We start from the raw sequence: 22,767 nt of genomic DNA on the forward strand, positions 1-22,767 counted from the left end.
TTAGAAGGATGAGGCGGGATCTGATTAAACTTACAGAATACTGAGAGGCCTGGAATGGATATGAAGAAAATGTAGGAGAATCTAGGACCCAAGGATATAGCCTCAGAGTGAAGGGATGACTCTTTCAAACAAAGATGAGGACAGATTTCTTCAGCCAGACGGTGGTGAATCTGTGGAACTCATTGCCGCAGAAGGTTGTAGAGGATAAGTTATTGAGTGTACTTAAGGCAGAGATAGATAGATTCTTGATCAGTAAGGAGATGAAAGGTTGTAGGGAGAAGGCAGGAGAATATAGTTGCGCAACATGATCAGTCATGATCAAATGGCAGGGCAAATGTGATGGGCCAAATGGTCTAAGTTTGCTCCTATATCTTTTGATCTTATGCAAGTCATTTGTACAGAACATCACTACATGTTTGCAACAAAATAAAGGGAAGAGAAATGGAGGGAGGTGGTGAAAAGGAACAAGGAAAAACACATCTGAACAGTGTGTGGTTAAACCAAAACCCTAATGTCAAAGTTTATGAGTTATTATTAATTCAGAGTTGATGTTGATTACGCCACCAAAGGTCACCACCAGTTCCACAGTTATATTTAATGTCTTTCAATTGCCTCCCCACTACATCGTTTGAGGAATTTTCTGCCTCTTGAGGTGCTGTACCTTCCAATCTAATACCTATGGTTTGATGCAACTCAGTTGGTAGCACCGTTGCCTCTGAGTTACAGTGTAAAGTTCTTCGAATCTCACTCCACAGACCTGAGTGCATCAACTGGGCTGAAACTGCCATATTGAAGAAGTGCTGTAGTGTCAGAGACGCTGTCTTTTGGTTAAGATGTTAAAGCAAGGCTGTGACTGCAAGTTCAAGTGGTTGTACAACTTTCAACGATTCTATTCAAAGAAAAGCAGAGGCCATTTTCCCAAGTGTCTTGCCAACATTAATCCCTCAACCAATTCCTAAAACCTAACATCTATAATCATTGTCATATTGGCTATTAATGGGTGATCTGCTGCCATATTTCATATGCCACAACGGTAACAACATTTCAGATATAATTCTTTGTCGATAAAGCGTTTTGGTTGAGGGGGGGAAGGATTTTGATATCGTGAATGACACCACAGCATTGCGCTTTGTTTGGTCTTATCAGGATAGAGGAGAATCATCCAGGATGCAAAAAGATTAATCTAATCTAGACTGTGCCTGACCTGTAGTAAAGTTCGGAGAGATATGCAGAATCGCAGCTCTCTCTCTGATTCACACAGTAAAAGGAAGTAATACTGTACAAATGCATCTGTTGCCGTGGAGCCGTGTTTAATCAGCATTATATTACTCATAACAAAGATAGCAGGGAAGTTCACCTCGAGGTAAGGTGACGTCCTTGTTTCCCTGGCGGGTCATTGGGAGGTTAGTGTGCTTGCACAATAAATGAGTACAGATGTGATGCAGGTTGGACCAGGCAAGACTGCTGAAATGCTTTGTTTTTCTTTTATAATTATTTTTGTAACAAATTGGCACACGGCAGTGCAAAAACACTGCGCTGAGAAAACAGACCATCCACAGAGGAGGAAGTGCAGTTTACTTTTGTTTAACTCTTCCCCTTCACCACCTCCCCGACATTTGTTTTTGCTCCCTTTCAGTCCAGGCCTCAGTTGTGGTTCAGGTGGTAGTGCTGTCAAGTCCAAGGGTCATGGGTCACGCTATTTAACGAAAGAAGAAGAAATGATTTTGAAACACGGATAAACAAAGATAAGAATACCTTCGCATTCCTGTAGCATCTTTCAGAGGCTCAAGATGTCTCAAAGCGCCTCTCACACGGTCAGGTAGATTTGACGTAGGAAACATAGTGGTCAATTTGTGCTCTTACAGTTCCACAAGCAGTAAAGTGATATAACTGAAAAATATGTTTTAGTAATGTCACACCTACCCCACCATTCAGTAAGATTGTAGTTGATCTCATTGTGGCCTTAACCCCACTTTCCTGTTTATCCCAACCGTTAGGTGGCTCAGTGGTTTGCACTGCTGTTTCACAGTGCCAGGGCCCAGGTATGATTCCTCCCTCAGGTGACTGTCTGTATGGAGTTTGCACATCCTCCCTGTGTTTGCATGTGTTTCCTCCAGTTTCCTCCCACAGTCCAGAAATGTACAGATTAGATGGATTGGCCATGCTAAATTGCTCCATAGTGTCCAGTGATATGTAGGCTTTTTGGATTAGTCATGGAAAATGTAGGGTTACAGAGATAGGTTGGGATTGGATCTGGGTAGGATGCTCTTCAGGGGGGGTCATTGTAGAACCCATGGACTGAATGGTCTGCTTCTACACTGTAGTGATTATATGATTCTTAACCCCAATATCAATGAAAAATCGACCCAACTTAGCCTTTAATGTAATCAGTGGCAGATTCTCCACTGCCTCACTGGGCGAGGTAAAGCTCCTGTAAAATATTTATTCCTCAGCAAACATCACAACACGAATTTATTATTGCTTTCTGTCTCATTCTCTTTCAAAGTAACCTCCTCCTTTTTCTCTTTTATTGAATATCCTGCTCCTAAATGTCATTTTGACTCTATCAGTAGAATCATGTGAGACTGTACAACAAGCATTTGAGTCCATAATTTGTGAAATTAAAAACTGGAGTGATTATAACTAGGACAGCCAGGTGGATCTCAAAGAATATGAGTTCCCTGATTGGGGCTGTTAATCTGGTCATAGCTGACAGATAAGAACGGGAGTGTCAGAGGTTCTGTTCACTCTGAGCCGTACCCATTAAACATCATGGGGCGGAGTGGGGGGGTGGGGTGGGGAGGTGTTAAATATCACACAGGACACCGTACCCATTAAACATCATGGGGGGGGTGCGGGGATATTAAATATCACACAGGACACCGTACCCATTAAACATCATGGGGGGGGGGTGGGGTGGGGAGGTGTTAAATATCACACAGGACACCGTACCCATTATACATCATGGGGGAGGTGCGGGGATGTTAAATATCACACAGGACACCGTACCCATTAAACATCATGGGGGGGGGTGGGGTGGGGAGGTGTTAAATATCACACAGGACACCGTACCCATTATACATCATGGGGGGGTGGGGTGGGGAGGTGTTAAATATCACACAGGACACCGTACCCATTATACATCATGGGGGGGTGGGGTGGGGAGGTGTTAAATATCACACAGGACACCGTACCCATTATACATCATGGGGGGGTGGGGTGGGGAGGTGTTAAATATCACACAGGACACCGTACCCATTATACATCATGGGGGGGTGGGGTGGGGAGGTGTTAAATATCACACAGGACACCGTACCCATTAAACATCATGGGGGGGGTGCGGGGATGTTAAATATCACACAGGACACCGTACCCATTATACATCATGGGGGGGTGGGGTGGGGAGGTGTTAAATATCACACAGGACACCGTACCCATTAAACATCATGGGGGGGGGGGGTGCGGGGACGTTAAATATCACACAGGACACCGTACCCATTAAACATCATGGGGGGGGGGTGCGGGGATATTAAATATCACACAGGACACCGTACCCATTAAACATCATGGGGGGGGGGGGTGCGGGGATGTTAAATATCACACAGGACACCGTACCCATTATACATCATGGGGGGGGGGGGGGTGCGGGGATATTAAATATCACACAGGACACCGTACCCATTAAACATCATGGGGGGGGGGGGGGGGTGCGGGGATATTAAATATCACACAGGACACCGTACCCATTAAACATCATGGGGGGGGTGCGGGGATATTAAATATCACACAGGACACCGTACCCATTAAACATCATGGGGGGGGTGCGGGGATATTAAATATCACACAGGACACCGTACCCATTAAACATCATGGGGGGGGTGCGGGGATATTAAATATCACACAGGACACCGTACCCATTAAACATCATGGGGGGGGTGCGGGGATATTAAATATCACACAGGACACCGTACCCATTAAACATCATGGGGGGGGGTGGGGTGGGGAGGTGTTAAATATCACACAGGACACCGTACCCATTAAACATCATGGGGGGGGTGCGGGGATGTTAAATATCACACAGGACACCGTACCCATTATACATCATGGGGGGGTGGGGTGGGGAGGTGTTAAATATCACACAGGACACCGTACCCATTAAACATCATGGGGGGGGTGCGGGGATATTAAATATCACACAGGACACCGTACCCATTATACATCATGGGGGGGGGAGGTGCGGGGATATTAAATATCACACAGGACACCGTACCCATTAAACATCATGGGGGGGGGGGGAGGTGCGGGGACGTTAAATATCACACAGGACACCGTACCCATTAAACATCATGGGGGGGGGGGGGAGGTGCGGGGATGTTAAATATCACACAGGACACCGTACCCATTAAACATCATGGGGGGGGTGCGGGGATGTTAAATATCACACAGGACACCGTACCCATTAAACATCATGGGGGGGGTGCGGGGATATTAAATATCACACAGGACACCGTACCCATTATACATCATGGGGGGGGGAGGTGCGGGGATATTAAATATCACACAGGACACCGTACCCATTAAACATCATGGGGGGGGGGGAGGTGCGGGGACGTTAAATATCACACAGGACACCGTACCCATTAAACATCATGGGGGGGGGGGGGGAGGTGCGGGGACGTTAAATATCACTGAGGGAGCTGGATCAGTGTCAAGGATTCTCCACATGTAAATAAATAGCAACTTGGTGGTGGGATTCTGGCCTCTGTATAGAAATTTTACACACTTTGGCAGGAAGAGTAGAGTATTTGAATATGGAGGAAGACTACAGGAAGCTATAGAGCAAAAGGATTTGGGAATCCTTGTGTCTTTTTTTATTCACTCATGGGATATGGGCGTCTCTTCCTAGGCAAGGAGTTATTACTCATCCCTAATTGCTCAGAGGGCAGTTAAGAGTCAACCACATTGCAGTGGCTCGGGAGTCACATTTAGGTCAGATCAGGTAAGGATGGCAAATTACCTTCCCTCAATACTATGAGTGGGCCAGATGGGTTTTTCCAACAACCGACAATGGATTCATTGTCATCATTAGACTCTTAATTCTCCTTTATTATCAAATTCAGATTTCACTGTCTACCGTGGCGGGATTCAAACCTGGGGTCCCCAGGAGCATTAGCTGAGTTTCTGGGTTAACAGTCTCTTGATAATACCACTAGGCCATTGCCTCCCTCGTCTAAGATGAGCAGAACTTTTTCGAGGTGCACCTTCCTGATCAAAAAGAGATAATGAGTTTAAAACAGAACTCCAAAACCAATTTCCTGTTTGTAGGACATTGCTGTGTGTAAATTGGCTGCCAGTGAGAACCCTTTAGGCTCTTTGTGCCTGTCCTAGCTCAGTGATGGTGCCATCCAATTAGTCCTGCTCCACTTACCCTCTTCCCATAACCCTGCAACTTTACTTGTCTTTGCATCTTATTTATCTATGTCCCTTTTTGAAGTTACTGTACTGTTAGATATGCTTTCACTGATCTTTCAGGCCATAACTGGCGATATTTAAAGAAATGTCTTCATTTTCCCTCTGGTTCTTTCATTCGTCTCTACTGGTTAGAAACTCACCAGCCACTGGGAACAGTTTCACCTCATTTATTCTATCAGAGCCCTTCATGATTTCCACCTTATTGGGACTTTTTATTTCAGTGTGCGAAGCCAAGATCTGATCTCTTGTCCCTTTCAGTCAGTGTCAGATGTGGGTTGCTGTGTCAACTTTGTGGCAGATTGAAGCATACCCATGCCAGGGTGTGTTTCGCACTGAAACTGATTTGCCTACTCTGCTTGTTGAGGGTGGACATGGGAAAGTAATTATCTAACCATGACTTCCTGACTTGACACGTCGCTCATTCTCTTTATGACAAACAACAAAAACTTGCATTTTATGTATTAAATCATCTGAGGGCATTTTGCAGAAATGTTATCAGATTAAAGTTTGGCACTGTGCCTTCAAGATATTGGAACAGGTGGCTTAAAGCTTAGTCAAAGAGGTATGATTAAGAACTTTATGTAGGGTCTCGGAGGGGGAAAGAGCGGGCAGGCAGAAATAAGGTTGGAATTTAGAACTTACAGGGTTCAGCTGCCTGCAATTGAAATGGTGAAATTGGAAATGTTCGAGAGGCCAGGGACGCAGAGATTTGCGAGTTGTAGGACTTGATTCACAGATATCAGGAGGTATAAAGGATTTAGAACATGGATGAGAATTTTAAAACGAGATTTTCTTGCCCACAAGTCAATGTAGCTCAGCAAGCAGAGAGTAGATAGTTGAGTGTACCTTTGAGTGAGGAGAAAGTGAGGATTGCAGATGCTGGAGATCAGAGTCGAGAGTCTGCTGCTCTGGTTATGTTATAACTCAATCAAAGGTACGAGTGTGGTGCTGGAAAAGCACAGCAGGTCAGGCAGCATCCGAGGAGCAGGAGAATTGAAGTTTCGGGCATAAGTCCTTCATCAGGAATAAGGCTTGTGAGCCAAGGGGATAAAAAGATAATTTATCGACCCTCTTGGCTTATAAGCCTCATTCCTGATGAAGGGCTTATGCCTGAAATACTGATTCTCCTGCTTCTCGGATGCTACCTGACCTGCTGTGCTTTTCCAGCACCACACTCTCGCACCTTTGAGTGAGTTATGATAGAACCAGAAATAAAGCTTACATCAAAGGTCACACCTCTTCGTCTGATTTCCAACTTATTATTGATTTCCAGTATCAATGTGAAGATAAAGGGGCACTATAGTTACTTCATATTTTGCCAAAAATAAGGTCAACTCAGAATCCCTTGACAGCTATATTTTCCAGTGTCACTGAATCTCTGCCTTCCCTTCTTTCACTGAGACTCCTTCCCAGCATCACTGCACAATCCCAAAGCCAAGTTCTTTAAAGTGCAATCTTTGTTGTAATGTAGGGTCATAACAGCTAATCTGCATACCACAGGCAGCAGTGACATTGCTGCTGCAGTGACATTGCACAGGGAATAAATATCAGCCAGCACATTGGAAAGGAAACCCTACTTCTGTTCAAAGTAATGCCACAATCTTGTGTGTCCACCTGAGAGGACTGCCAGGGTCTCAGAATCAGGCCTGATCAGAAAAACAGTACTTTCAACAGTGTGACACCCCCTCAGTGCCACACTGGAGCAGTAACTGAGATTTTGTGCTCAAGTCTTGGAGCCATCACCATTCTTAAAAGACCTGCCAGCACTCACTTGGTCAAAGTTCTTAGTATTGAGAAGATATTGGAGAATGCTTACTCATAGATAACTGGAGGTGGTGCCAATTGAGATAGAATTGTGTAAGAGCTGTTGTACTAACACAGATAAATCTTGATAATTCCATTACAAAACCAATTGATCTGAGCAGATTTGGACAGGTTCATAAAACTGAAATACTGCAGGTGCTGGAAATCTGAAAAAAAACAGAATGCTGAAGAAAGTCAGCAGGTCTGGCTGCATCTGCAGAGAGAGAAACAGTTAATGTTTTGGTTCCACTATGACAATTCTTCAGAAACTTCAGTTTCCTTACAATTGGAGGATAAACAATCTCTGCTTCCCAGTTTCAGAGCTCTCAACCTCAATCTGAACTCTTTCATTGTCCAATTCTTGACTGTGAGAATCAGGTCACAAGACATTGAATACAGGAGTGTGAAGCAATGTGCGTTGGCTTCTGCCTTTCTCTTGACACTTATTTTTGCATGTAAAGGAGATTTACACATTGGTGGTATGTGTGTGTCTGAGAGCACAAGCACATTGTGTACTTGGTGTGTTCCTATGTGTATGTAATCTGTGCAGAGTTTGTGTGTAAATTGAAACTTCCACAACTAAAAACTGGGAAGACTAAAGGCATTGTCTTTTGCCCCTGTCATAAACCTTAAAGGTTATATATTTGCTCTGTGTTTCTGTAATATGTCTGCTATATTTACATGCATGTGCGTATGCAGTGTCTGTGCATAGCGCATATGTAACAAAACTGCCCTATGTGTGTGTAGTGCGGGTGCAGTGTGCGTGTGGCATACTCTAGCCATCAATCACTATGTACTCATTGTAATAATTGGTGTGTTTCACTTGCACGCTATTTGCAAACATGAACTAGCTTTGCTCAAGGTAGAGACTGATGAGCGTTAATTGTAACCTGTGCAACCTTAATTTTTCTTGAAGTATGAAGAATACTTCACATACTTGGTGTATTGCTGGCCTTGTGCCAGTCACCTCAGTTTGAACTCTGTGAAGCAGTGAGACACGTGCGGGCACTCTATCTCATGAACTTTAAACCTCTGCTTAGAGACACAAAGAAAGCCAGCCGTATTGTTAAAATGGAAGGAAGTGCTTTACACCTAATCTGTTTGTTACATGCAAGGGAAAGATCCAAGGGAGAGGCAAAGATTAGAAAGGATATGGATTCAGGGACTGGAGTGGTGCAGTCAGTCAGCGCACTGCCCATTAATCTCGGAAACCTGGGTTCAAATTCAGTGCAGGCTGATTAGATAAGTCCCTTCATTCTGCTAACCCAAGTGATTTGGCAGCAAGCCCTTATGTACTTAGCTTGTTGAGTCTGATCAACAGTGCACAGTAAAGGATTGGTAGACATTGAAAACAGAGATAAATCGCACCGGCATGGTAAGATTTTCGGACAGAGTTTCTTTTGGACTACATCTCAAAGGTGCCAGCACCATCTCTGAATTTTAGATATTATATGCCATACCTCTCAACCACTGGCTGATAGAATTAAACTGCATGTTCTTCTGTCAGTTCATAATACTAGGCATACGGACCATACTCACCCAACCAAACCCAAAAATAAATTATCTAATGTTTCATGTGCCTGGATGACTTGCTGAGCAATCCCAAGTGTGCCATTTGGTACACCAACACCCAATTTAAGATAATCTTTGAGCTTGCAACATGGCTTATTTTTACAGTAAGCAGACTGCATTGAAACAAAATTCTCCACAAGCCAAATAAATATGTTTGAACATTGCACTTTTTTGAATTACCAACAAGCTGGGGAGCCAGTAGTTCCTTACTGCTGTCTCCATGACATTTCAGCCAGTCAGAGTCCAAATTGGTAACCAGTAAGTACCTCTTCCCAGACAGTAAAACTGTTATGTTTCTTTGAAGGAGCAAATTACTGCAGATGCTGGAATCTATACTGAAAGCAAAAAATGCTGTAAATCACAGCAGGTCAGGCAGCATCCCTGATGTGAGAGAGAGCAAACTAACATTTTGAGTCTAGATTGTTTTTCTCTCCGCAAGGACTATGTGGTGGCCACTCCTATTGATACTGTCATGGACAGGTTCATTTGTTACCGGCTGACTAGTCAGGATGAGGTCAAGTGTGACCCTCCATCTTATTTGGTTCCCTCACCGTCTGCAGACCCAATCGAGCAACAATGGATTTTGGAACTTGACCGTCTCGGTCAGTAGTATTGCTGCTGAACCATTCTTTGTGATGAACGTCAAAGTTCCTGACCTCAAGAACACTCTGTGCCCTTGCCACCCTCAGTGCTGCTTCCATGCTCAAGGTGGAGGTTCATTGTGTGTGTGTGTGTGTGTGTGTGTGTGTGTGTGTGATGTGTTAAGCATCAGCATGTTTCCTTGCCTATGTTTGACCTGGTGCCATGAGACTTTATGGTCATGTAAAGTCAATGTTGTGAATTCCCATGCAGCTTCTTCCCAACTTCACCCCCACCTCTGCTGGGTCTGGATGGTGATGACTGGGACACTATATGTAGAGTATGATTTCATGAGGAACATTGCTTGGCTCATCAGAGTGATAGCTGTTCCAATTTGACACAAGGTCCCCAGATGTCAGGAAGGAGAACTTGCAGAGCTGTGTTTGCTGTTGTCATTCCCAGTATGAGGTGGTGCTTCACAATTCACTCCTTGAATATCTGGGCCGCTGGATTACTAGTCCAGTGATATTACGTTGTGTCACCATCTTCCCAAATTACCACACAATGAACCACTAGCTTCTTGCTGGAGTGTATTCCCATGACTAGAAGTGGCCAGTCTTGCAGTCACTCATTAACCAAGAAAGTTCTGGGAGCTGGAGGACCATTGACACAGCCAATCAGCTCAACTGAGACAGAGAGCTCTGGCACAAATCATTGGCTTTTTGAAGCAAAACAACCATTACAAAGCAATGTGGGCATGTTTTAAACTTGAAAATGCTGTAACCCAGTTACATTTTGCCTCTATTTGTTAGAATATTGTGAGGTCATGTATTTTGGTCAAACAGATATTGAAACACAAAACATAATAGACAATGCAAGAGCAGACTGACCTGGGTGTGTATGTGCATAGTTGATTGAAGGTGACAGCACAGATGGAGGGATCAGTTGACAAATCATGCAGTGACTTGGGAATTAATAATAGGGGAACAGAGTACAAGAGCAAGGAGGTGATGTTGGACTTGTACAAGACACATGTTAGACTTCAGCTGGAATATTATTTACAGTTCAGGGGGCTACCTTATAGCAAAGGTGCAAATGCATTGGAGGAGAGAGTGTCGGAATGACTTACTTGAATGATCCCAGGAATCAGAATCTTCAGCTATGAGGATAGATTGCAGAGGTTGGTACTGTTCTCTTCAGGGAAAAGAAGGATAAGACGAGATTTTCAAAATCATGAGCAAGCTCAATAGAATGGATAAGGAGGAACTGTTCCTGGCCATGAGGCAGCATAGATGCAAAGTCTTTTCCAAAAGGAGTAAATGTGACCTCAGAAAAAAAATACTTTTTTCACCAGCAAGTAGTTAAGAGTATGGAATGGTTCACTTGAAAATGTTGTGGAGGCAGGTTCAGTTGAGACATTTAAGAAGATGTGGGCTGATTATGTGGATAAAAATAACATACAAAGATATAGGCAAAAGGCAGGAGATTGGAATGAGGTAATGGTGCTCATTCGAAGAGCCTGTCCAGATGTGATTGGCTGAATGGCCTCTTCTGTACTGTGACATTCCCTCTAACTCTGTGCCCGTCAGTCGGCAGGCTGATAAGTGGCTTCCACTTCCACAAGCTGCTGAGGCGCATGACCTTGGAAGGCCATGCAGCGCAAAAAAAGTTATAGGGTGTGTTCTTTATAACTTTTAATGTTATTGTTACGCCACAGGACATGCCTTTGGTACTAAGTCTCTTAAAGAAGTGAGAATCTAAGTAGGTACCCAGAGTGTGAATCTTGCTAATAAAGGAAATGATTGAATTGAATTAAGCATTTAAAATGAAGCCTATTGAGGGTAAAAAAAGAATAGAAATCCCTGATAAGACAAGGTGAAGAAGGATGGGAGGGGGCTAGTGTGAAACATAAACACTACGGTGGACCAATATCCTGTTTTGTCCTGTGTGATTTAAGCAATTTAATAAAGAAGGAGCGGTTTCATGTTTTGGTGTTCCCTTAATTTTATTTGTGGCCCTTACTGTCAAGCATGGCTTTGAAGGATAGTCTGTAAAACTCCTGCCTGTTTTACGTTGTTCAGAATTTCCCTTTTTTTGTTGTCATTGTCTCCACACTAACCCCTCCACCCCCGCCCCCCCCCCCCCTCCATGATTCCCCCCTTTTGGGTCAGATGTGACAATGGTAAGGTTGTTCTAATCCTCTTCTCTATTTTGCTCCCACAGCTGCTGGATCTCTTCATCCAGTGGGATTGGTCAACATACCTAGCTGATTATGGGCAGCCCAACTGCAAATACCTGAGGGTGAATCCAATGACAGCGCTTGCCCTGCTGGACAAGTAAGTGTGTCCCGTTGGGGCTTCTAGTTTAGAGGAGGGCAATAGCAAAACCTTGTATGGATGAAAGTTGCTGTCGTTGTGTATGGGACAAGGGTACAAATCAGAAGGTTTCAAACTCAATATTTCTGGGCCAATAGGCAAAGAAAAGATGTACAGTCATAGAGACGTACAGCACGGAAACAGACCCTTCGGTCCAACTCGTCCATCCCGACCAGATATCCTAAGTTAATCTATGCCCTCCACACCACTCCAAACCCTTCCAATTCATAATACTTTTTACATGTTGTAATTGTACCAGCCTCCACCACTTATTCTGGCAGCTCATTCTGTACATGTACCACCTTCTGAGTGGCAAAGTTGCACCTTAGATCCCTTTTAAATCTTTCCCCTCTCACCTTAAACCTGTGCCCTCTAGTTTTGGACTCCCCTACCCTAGGAAAAAAAACCTTGTCTATTTACCCTATCCATGCCCCTCATGATTTTATAAACCTCTATAAGATCACCCCTCATCCTCCAACACTCCAGGGAATATAGCCCCAGCCTATTCAGCTTGTCCCTGGCAACATTCTTGTAAATTTTTTTCTGAACTGTTTCAAGTTTCACAATAGCCATCCTATAAGCACAGAGACCAGAATTTAATACAGAATTCCAAAAGTGGCGAACCGATGTCAGGTACAGCCACAACATGACTTCCTAACTCCTATACTCGATGCAATGACCAATAAAGGCAAGCATACCAAACACCACCTTCACTGGACTATAGCTCACCAAAACAGTCATTACAAATCAGTGCAGCAATGCCATTTTGTTTTATACAGCACCTCTGACATGCTCAGTCTGTTTAGATTACACCTTTGATGCACCCTCTTCTCTCCCTCTGCCTTCCTCTCACTCTACCTCTGGCATTCCTCATTGCCCACCCTTAATTGTCCAAAGGGTGGGTAAGAATCAGCCACATTGCAGTAGGTCTGGAGTCACATGTAGACCAAACCAGGTAAGGACAGCAGATTACTGAACCAAATGGGTTTCTATGACACTTGAAGATGGTTATAGGCCCTCCACTAGGCCAACTTTTGCTTCCAGATTTTTACTGAATTCAAATTTCACTATCTGCCATGGGAGAGGGGTGTGAATTTGAACCCATGTCCCCAAAACATGGTTAAATGACCTCCCATTGTTCACTTAGTAAATTCACCATTAACTCATGGGTAAGATAGCAGACTCAAAGAGGGAAAAAACCCTGTGCCAATGTAGTGTCAAAACTTTCAGTGAGAACTGGATGGTACGATGGATGTAAAATAAGATTGAAACCAGCAGAAATATCATAATGGAGGGGATTTGTCATTTAGCTGTATTTTCAAGAGACTTTGATTTTTGATGATAACTTTTTTATATTACTGCGGCATTGTAGGATCTCTCGAGCGTAAGTATCAACTTCCAGCTACTTTCTAGCCAATCTTACACTGAAAGCAATCAGGCAAAAACTGTCACTCAGTTTCAGAAATGACATGAATTTTTCAGCATACATTATTCCATCTGTGAAAAATCTCCCATCTGACAGTTTAACTCGTACATCTCCATAACTGCATTTTGTCTAACATATTATATACAAGCGTTGGACCAAGACATTAGTTCAAATTGATGAGTATCAGTGCTATTTTTCTGAACACTGCATTTGTGTTAGCCAGCCAAATCTTTTTTTTCAAGAGCAGGTAATGAAGGATATTCAAAAGCCAAACCAATATTTATGTGAAGAACTTATTTTAAAATTAATGTTCCCCCAGATCCTTCTACTGTCCCCATCAAACACTCCTGAGACAGGGACAGCATGGGGTTAGATACAGAGTAAAGCTCCTTCTACACTGTCCCCATCTAACATTCCCAGGATAGGGACAGCATGGGGTTAGATACAGAGTAAAGCTCCCTCTACACTGACCCTGTCACAAACACTCCCAGGACAGGGACGGCATGAGGTTAGATACAGAGTACAGCTCCCTCTACACTGTCCCCATCAAACACTCTCAGGACAGGGACAGCATGGGGTTAGACACAGAGTAAAGCACTCTCTGCTCTTAAATTGAAAGTAAAGTACCATTGACACTGTCCCCGTAAAAATCTCCGAGGAGAGGTACAGCACAGAATTAGATACTCTTGTAAACAGAAGGTAAATATACTTTACTCCTTTCAACTCAAGTAAAGCTCCTTCCACACTGTCCCTGTTAAACACTCCCAGGGCAGTTTCAGCATGGGGTTAGATACAGAGCAGAGGTCCTTCTACTCTTTTAAACTTAATTGAAACCTCTTTCTACACTGTCTTTATTGAACTCTCCCAGACTGGGTCACGTATAGAGTGAAACTACCTTCACACTGTCTCCATCAAGCATTCACAGGACAGGGACAGCACAGGGTCAGATGTAGAGTAAAGTTCCAGCTACATTGTACCCATCAAATGCTTCCAGCACAGTTACTGCACTTGGTTAGATACAGAGTAAAGCCTCCTCTACTCTTTAAACTAAACTTAAATTTCTCTCTACGTTTTCCCCATCAAACACTCCCAGGACAAGAGACAACACGGTGTTAGATGCAGAGTAAAGCTCCTTCTGCACTGTCCCATCAAACATTCCCAGGACAGGGGGCAGCATGGGGTTCAATATGCATTAAAGCTCCATCTACACCCTTCCTTCTGGCAGTAGCATGTCTCTCCACAAGATGTTCTGCAGTAACTCACCAAGACTCACTCAATAGCACCTTCAGCACCTTTCAAACTCACAACATCTACCACCTAGAAGGAAATTTGTGGACATTTTTGTGCTGTTGAAGACAATACTTGGTGAACACTTGTTTGGGGAGAAACAGATCTAAAAGGCTGTTATATTCATTTCCTACTGTGTATTGGTACATCTAACTGTTTTAAAATATCAGTGACATTCAATAGTGTTTAGAAACACGTGCGGAGTTTGCTCCAAAGCTTTTAAAAGGCTGTTCAAACATTTTCAGATGGAATTGAAGAGTAGTTCCAGGTCTCGCATGGTGGTAGGAAGATACACAGATCGAAGTAAACTCCATGCAGAAAGGAATAGTTAAGCTGTGCTGCTGAAAGGGCAATTGAATTATATTGAGTCAGTATTTGGGGACTCATTCAGATGTCAGAAGCAATCGTATAACTCACTAATTAACCTATTTTCTTAATCAATCAGAGGTGTTATTACTCACTTTTGGAGCAGGTGGGACCTAAACCCAGGCCTCCTGACTCAGAGATAAAGACACTACCACTATTCCACATGAGCTCTCTAACTCAGTAATTAATCATTGATTGATTAAGAGATTTCAGGTTCCAGGAGTTATTAGGCAGCAGCCCTGGAGGTGTGGGGCTCAGAAAAAGTTGTTTGTTGCTAATAGTTCAGTGTAAGTGCGTGAGAGTGAAGGAGACCTACATGCATTAGTTACTTGGTGCTGGTGAGCCAGATTAGACTTCAGGAAACAACCCCAGGGGTGTGGTACTGGCTTGGTGGAACTCGGGTTTGTGAAAAGTTGGTGTTGTGCCATGAGTAATTGCTGTTTCTAAGAGTCCAGAGGTGTACAATCCTAGGAGAGGAAGATCTCTTTAACCACATGCTGTAACTCTGTTTTCTTCTAGAATGAAAGACACCAGCAGGAAGAACAATGTCTTTGCACAGTTCCGTAAGAACGAACGTGACAAGCAGAAGCTAATTGATACGGTGGCAAAACAGCTCAGGAGTCTGATCAACAGCATGTCCCACCAACATTGAATCTGCTCCTATCCTTCACTCCTTCCCTTCCTTCTCCCTCCATCCCTCTTAGTTGCACATAATGCTGGATTTTGGACAATGTGCCATGATGACCATGGAAACCGAGACCAGTTCGCCCCCTTAAAGGGGTGACAAGTGTTTTTTTTATTATTGTTGTTGCTTTTGTTTGTTTACAAACTTGCTGTGGAATGTTGCAAACTGCCTCGCTAGGTAATCATGAGGCTGTTGTGGTAGTGAAGTCCAACACCACTGCTTGGTATCTTTCCTGCAGACGTGTGTGGCTTTGCTTATCACTTCATGGACATGATGCTCCTTTTGCAAAACAAAAAGATGCCTCTTATTAGGTCAGAGGTTTTTTTTTTATGGATCAGAGAATTTTGTGCCAAGTGAAAATCTGGCGTGACCAGATCCGATGCGAGACTTTATGACCTACAGAAAATTGGAGGGTTCCCAGAAATTTTGGAGTTTTGATCCTCCACGTGGACTGCACGATGGAATCCTTTCATCAAATCCTCTTCCTTTCTCTCCAGTCCACCACAACTCCAGGCTAACCTGCATCGAGTGAGGCTACACATGTAAGCCTTCATCATTGCCATTTGCCATCCAATTCATTCACTGGTTAACAGATACAACTTGGAACAACAATCTTTCCATCCAGATATCTTGCACTGATTGCTGAGCACATGTCACAGCCTCACATTCAGGTGCCAGTGCACTTGGAAAGGAGGCCTTGTTATTGTCAAACAAAAATTAGCCCACCTTCTTTTGTTCACACTGCCTACTTTTCTAGTTTAAAACTGCAAATGCTGACGATATTTTTAAAGGGAATGGCGATGCCAGCAGAGCAACATTACTGGAGACACAGTTAAGTGGCAGAGAGTGCAGGTGAGGCGGATTGCTTAGTGACATGGCGGTTGGTGGGCTCATTTGGTTGTCAGGCTGGCTAGTTTACAGTGCAGAGTGATGCCAACAGCGCAGATTCAATTCCTACGCCAGCTAAGGTTACCACAATGGGTGCACCTTCTCAAACTCTCCCCTCATCTCAGGCTGCAGTTCAATTCACCACCAGTCATCCTCTCGAATGAGAGAGAAGTCTTCTGGGGCTTTGGCACCTTTACTAAGTTTTACTGAGTGTCTGTGAGGGAGCTGGATTAACAACAGCAGAGATACATTCACAGAGTTGTACAGAATGGAAACAGACCCTTCGATTCAACTTGTCCATGCTGACCAGATGACCGAAATTAATCTAGGCCCATTTCCTTCTAAATGCTTCCTATTCATATACCCATCCAGATGCCTTTTAAATGCTGTAATTGTACCAGCCTCCACCACCACCTCTGGCAGCTCATTCCACACACACACACCACCCTCTGCGTGAAAAGGTTGCCTCTTAGGCCCCTTTTATATTCTTGCCCCTCTCACTTTAAACCTATGCCCCCTAGGTTTGGGCTCCCCCCAACCGAGTGAAAAGACCTTGATTATTCACCCTATCCATGCCCATCATGATTTAATAAGGTCACTCCTCAGCCTTCGATGCTCCAGGGAACATATCCCCAGCCTATTCAGCCTCTCCCTATAGCTCAAACCCTCCAACCCTGGCAACATTCTTGGAAATCTATTCTGAACCCTTTCAAGTTTCATAATATATTTTCTATAGCAGGGAGACCAGAATTAAATGCAGTATTCCAAAAATGGCCTAACCAATGTACAGCCACAGCATGACCTCCCAACTCCTATACTCTCTGCACTGACCAACAAAGGTAAACATACCAAATGTATTCTTCACTACGCTGTCTATCTGCAGCAACACTTCAAGGAACTATGAACGTACACCCCACTTGGCTAACGCTCCCCAGGACCTTACCATGAGTCGTGCCCTGATTTGACTTACTAAAATGCGGAACCTCATATTTATCTGAACTATCTATATAAGTCAATAGCACAGGGGACTGGATAAGGAAACTCATCACATCTCAGTATCCATCATGCATAGACAGATCTATGTATGTAGAGACCAGATCTAGCTGGGTTCAGATGGAGTTTATTCGGTCTGATATCTCAAAAACCTTGTGTTTTCCCTGTCACAAAAACAAGACACTTGTACTGAGAATCAGAAGCTTGTCAGTATTTGTCCAGTCGGGTCTACAGTTTCCATTATCTTATTGCCATCTCTTAGTAAACAGAGCCAAATGGAAGAATGCCCCCTGGAAGGGACAGACCAGCTACCAACAGCTCAGCACCAAGCTCAGCTCTGTGGCCTCATTGACATTTATGCCGAGCAATCTGACTTAGACATCTAGCTAACCATTGTGTCATCTTCACCAGTTTGTCCCTCCAAGTGGCTCAACTCGTGGATAAATTAGGAACTTGCTGATGAATGTTAAAGTGGGAAGAGTTGCACAGAAGGGAGCTGTCTTAACATCAGTACACTCACCCTGCTTGAACTAAATCTCATTGCAGGATCTGTCTTTCATTAGGATGAGAGATTTTCACAGTCTTTCAGTGAACATTGTAATTGTTCAACTTTAACAGTAGCTGATGGAATGCCTTCTTTTGCAATCACTGACTGTTGATGTTTAAGGCACAGTCAGGTGTACAGGCCCAGCACGGGTTGAGATGCAAAAGACTTTTGCATATTTCAGTTGTAAAATGAAGAGAGTACCCACTACTGCTGTGGTGTGATAGTTTTCCTTCTGCCAACCCAGCCAAGGACCGTAATCTGCAAGGATTTGGAGGGCCAGTGTAGAGGATCTATTAGAGGAACTCACAGTTACTTCAAGAAAACGAGCAATGGCTAGATTTGGTGTTCCAACCCGAGGTTGATAGGACAACTTACATATATTGGATCATTCCTGAAACACTCCTAACGTTCAAACAAGAATGTGAAACATTGTACAGTAGAGTAGCACTTTTACTCCAAGGATATCTACTTTCTGGAGGTAACAGATGTTGAGTTTGTCCTCACCGCTGCCAACCCCACCTCTCTGCCTCACCAGCTGATCTTGCCCAGAGCTCCAGTTGAGTTGCACTCTCTTTGACCTCCTCACCATTAGTTGTGAAGAGTTCAACTATCTTCCTGACTCATTGCATCCTATGACCCCTTTGCTTCTGCTGGTGGTTGAACTGTGCATGGTTGAGATTTAGATGCGATGCCCCCACCTCTCGATTATTCTGTTTGTGGCCTTGCTATGTGGACAATCTGGGGTTAAGGTCATCTTGCTTCGCAGAACTGGACCCCAAACAAGTATCAACACCTTCAGGAGAGATGAGATGATGACTGAGACATGTACTCCCCGGTGCTTGGTCAGTTTTATTTTACTGTCAGTAATAATGTTACTGATCTGAAGGGATTCTCATTCCTGTTTTTAAGTGTTTCCTTCATCAGGATTACCAGCCTGGTAGAATGATGGTTAATCTGAAACTTCTTAAAGAACCACAATGACCTCTTTCTTCCCACTGTGAGCAGCATCAGACACTCATTTTTACTAACAAGATAAACAGGAAAAAATAGTGTAATCTATAAATGTTAAAAATTGGAAGGTTTAATGGAACAGAAAGCCATGGATTTGCATAGTCAACATCTGTTAGAGGCAAGGTTAATGACTGACCAGGTGGAATCTGATTAAGGCCTGATTAGAACAATAACTTATCCTTATATAACATCTTTCATGTAGCACAGCTTTACAATGAAGCTTCACTGGGACATTTACATAAAATTTGGCACTGAACCACGTAGGGTGATATTAAAGCAGATCAGTAAAAGACTGGTCATAGAGACATTTTAAGTAGTGTCTTCAAGAAGGGAAGAGAGGTGGGAAAGGTTTAAGGAGGATTTTGGAACGTGTAACCTTGAAGCATGGCACTCAATTAACTTCAAGGCTGCTCAGGCCAAAATTGGAAGGAGTGCACATATGTGAGAGATGGTTGTAGGAGATGACAGACATGGGAAAATCTGTTATTCTCAGGATTGAAACACTCTGTGTGCAGTTTAATCAAGAAACGTGGGTCAGCGAGCACAATATGATGTCTGAACAGTACTCATTGTAAGTTAGAACACAGACACCGGAGTTTTGGATGGTCTCAGTAGAATATGGAAGGCCAGCCATATTGCATTGGAAATGTCAACCTCAGCGATAATCAAGGCGTGGGTGGACTTTTTGGAGAAGATCATCTGAAGTAACGATGAAGCTGGATACGGTGGGCTGAATGGCCACCCTATGTGTTGCACAGGTGGAAATAGGCAATTTTACTGATGGCATGGAGGTGTGGAGCCTCATCTTGTCAACAGTGATACCAAGTTTGCAAATGACCTGGTTCAGCTTGAAAAGATGAGGAAAAGAAATGTGAGTCTGTAGCTAGAAAATGGAATTTAAGGTGACACAAGAGACAACAGAGTCAGTCTTCCCAATAAATGGAGGAAATTTCTGATCATCCACTGCTGGATGTTGTACACACCGTTTAAACATGGTTGAGAGTCCAAGGGTGAAGTAGAGCTGAGTAATCTATATTTGTGTTTTTGACTGATGTCACCAAATGGCAGCAGGAGCCCAGGATCTATTCTCAGTCTCACTAGAACAATGGTGTGGAAGGAGAAAGAGAAGCCACAACAGGGGTATATCTATGGAGTACGACTGGACAATTAAGAATGGAACTAAGTGAATGGGAACCATAGTGAAGAGATATTGAAAGACAAGGTGTGGTTAACTATGTTAAAAGCCCAAACGGTTGAGAAGAACAGTGTGGGACAGTTAAGATCAAAAACAGAAATTGCCGGAGAAACTCAGCAGGTCTGGCAGCATCTGTGGAGAGAAAGCAGGGTCAATGTTTCAGTTACAGTGACCCTTCTTCAGAAAGACAAGAACCCCGTTCAGAAGAATGATCCCTGGACCCGAGACATTGGCTCTATTTTCTCTCCACAGATATCACCAGATCTACTGAGTGTCTCCACCTATTTCTGTTTTGGTTTCAGAATTCCAGAATCAATGGCTCTTTGTCTTTTTTGTGGGATGGTTTAGTTTTGTCACAGTCAGTTAGGTTTTAATTTGTTCTTTCTGATAAGAGCAATTTCAGTACTGTAGTGGGGGTGGAAACCTGATCGGACTGGTTCACAGGAATCGTTCAAGGAAAGCTGGGTGTAGATTTTGGGGCAATAATATTCTGAAGGGCTTTGGAGAGAATATTGAGCTGGCTTGGTAGTTTGCAAGTACAGGTGAGTCATGGACATTTGTGGAGAAAACGAATGTTGACAGCAGATTTTAAGGAGGGGTTTAACATCTGAGGGAAGACTGTTAAAACTGTGAACAGCATTGGAAAGAATGGAGAATGTAAATTAAACCTCACAAGCCTATTTGCCTTTTCACTTTTCAATCAAGCTGTTCATCATAATCACTCCAAATCACTAATCACCATATCCCTCAACTCCATCCCACTATTTATCTGAATCTGATGTTCACTATCTTTGCTGAAAAATGTGTTGCTGGAAAAGTGCAGCAGGTCAGGCAGCATCCAAGGAGCAGGAGAATCAACGTTTCGGGCATAAGCCCTTCTTCGTCGACTCTCCTGCCCCTTGGATGGTGCCTGACCTGCTGCGCTTTTCCAGCAACACATTTTTCAGCTCTGATCTCCAGCATCTGCAGTCCTCACTTTCTCCTAGTTCACTATCTTTCTCAGTCTCAGTATATCTCCAATCGTCACGATACCTTCCTCAGTGCATTTTTCAATCTCTCCTGACTACAAATCTCAATCTGTCATCACCATTTCTCTCAACAACTCTCTTCATATTCTTCAATTTCTCCTCGCCTCTCTCAAACTCTTTCTATCCAACCCCTGAATCTCTTCATCATCATAACCTTTCGCTGCATCTCATCATATACCATATCTCATCGAAGACATGCACAAATAAATCTCTGTCTAGTTCCACAGCCCACTTCAAAGTCCTTCAGCAGAAACTGATTCCTTGGATTGTTACTTTGGACGAACAGCTTCTCACTTCCTTCCCTTCTTCACCCTGATGTAATTTTTGCAACCTGTCAACTGAAATGGAATTCTTAATGAAACAGATTGCCTTTCGATTGACTTTGTAATCTTTACAATTCTCAGTTGAATTCTCTTTCTTACAAAAGAATGCAGAGCAAGAAGCTTACTACAGATGGTGATTGGCTGGCTGTATGCTTCAAGATCTTTCTGTTTTAACATTCACATGCACAAACACTTTGAGTAAATTACGTCGCGCTGAAAGACTGCCCATTTTATCACTGTTTTCAATGGGCATGCTCAACCCTGCACTAAGGGGATTGGGTGGGGAGTGAGGGATAGCACAGCCATAACTGCTTTTTTTTTATTAATATGTTATTAAAAGGGAATATCTAAACACATACAGAATGTATAAATTAGAATCTCTTGGTGAATACAGCTTACAGTATCCTAAGCCACTACATAAAGAAGAATACTTGATTTTCAGAGTCAGTGTTGGGTTTACTGGAGGTTTGTAAACTGACTGTATAATCATTGTATTACTTAGTGTCATGTTTTACTTAGGCATTCCTGGTGTTCAGCCTTTCATTGGGCTGCTAGGTGGCTACTTTCTGTTTTTTTTTATCCTTCAGATGTTCTATTTGTTGGAAATTGCACAGGTTTTTTTTTTGCACAGATGTGGAATTTACAAAAGAGAAATGATCAAATGAGGAGGAATTGATTTCTTTGCTTATTACCCATTTGCAAGGTGCAAATTATCATGGGAAAGACTTGCTCCTCTCAGTATACAGTACCAAGGGTTGACCAAAATAAAAATGCTTAAATGACCAACTCTCTCACTGCTATTACTTTCCACATGTCTCAGTCTTTCAAAACAGCTTTTCACCAGCAACAAAGGGCAATCAATGCCTCAAGAACATTATCCTCCTGATTCAACACAGTATGGTAACCTAACAATTGTGTTGTTGCCTGTAAGTCGAATAGTGAGTTCAAGTCCCACATCAGGCTGAAACTACAGTGCTATACTGAGGGAGTGCACCACTGTCAGAGCTCTCTCCTTTCAACTGAGATGTTAAATTAAGAGACCCCTATTTGCCCTCTCAGGTGGACATATAAGGTACTTGGTACTGAACAGAGTCCCCATGATATCCAATATTTATCTCCTGACAAACATCACTAGAAAGACTATCTTCTGATTATTGAATTATCGTTTGTGGGAACTTAAATGTGCATAAATTCACTGCCACATTTCCTGCAATACA

General features: G+C 43.2%; 1 protein-coding gene across 2 annotated transcripts in view; it reads left to right on the forward strand.

Moving 5' to 3' along the window:
• The window catches only part of LOC140481543 (exocyst complex component 6B), a 664,346-nt gene extending 642,014 nt beyond the window's left edge, over window positions 1–22,332 (forward strand). For both annotated transcript variants that reach the window (XM_072577911.1, XM_072577921.1), the window contains exons 21-22: window positions 11,650–11,762; window positions 15,400–22,332. In XM_072577911.1, the coding sequence (XP_072434012.1) occupies window positions 11,650–11,762; window positions 15,400–15,532 (246 nt within the window). In that variant the 3' untranslated portion in view covers window positions 15,533–22,332. The remainder of the gene's footprint in view (window positions 1–11,649; window positions 11,763–15,399) is intronic.
• Window positions 22,333–22,767: the final 435 nt, after the last annotated feature.

This window comes from Chiloscyllium punctatum, chromosome 1, assembly GCF_047496795.1.
Source record: "Chiloscyllium punctatum isolate Juve2018m chromosome 1, sChiPun1.3, whole genome shotgun sequence".
NCBI classification, from domain to species: Eukaryota; Metazoa; Chordata; class Chondrichthyes; order Orectolobiformes; family Hemiscylliidae; genus Chiloscyllium; species Chiloscyllium punctatum.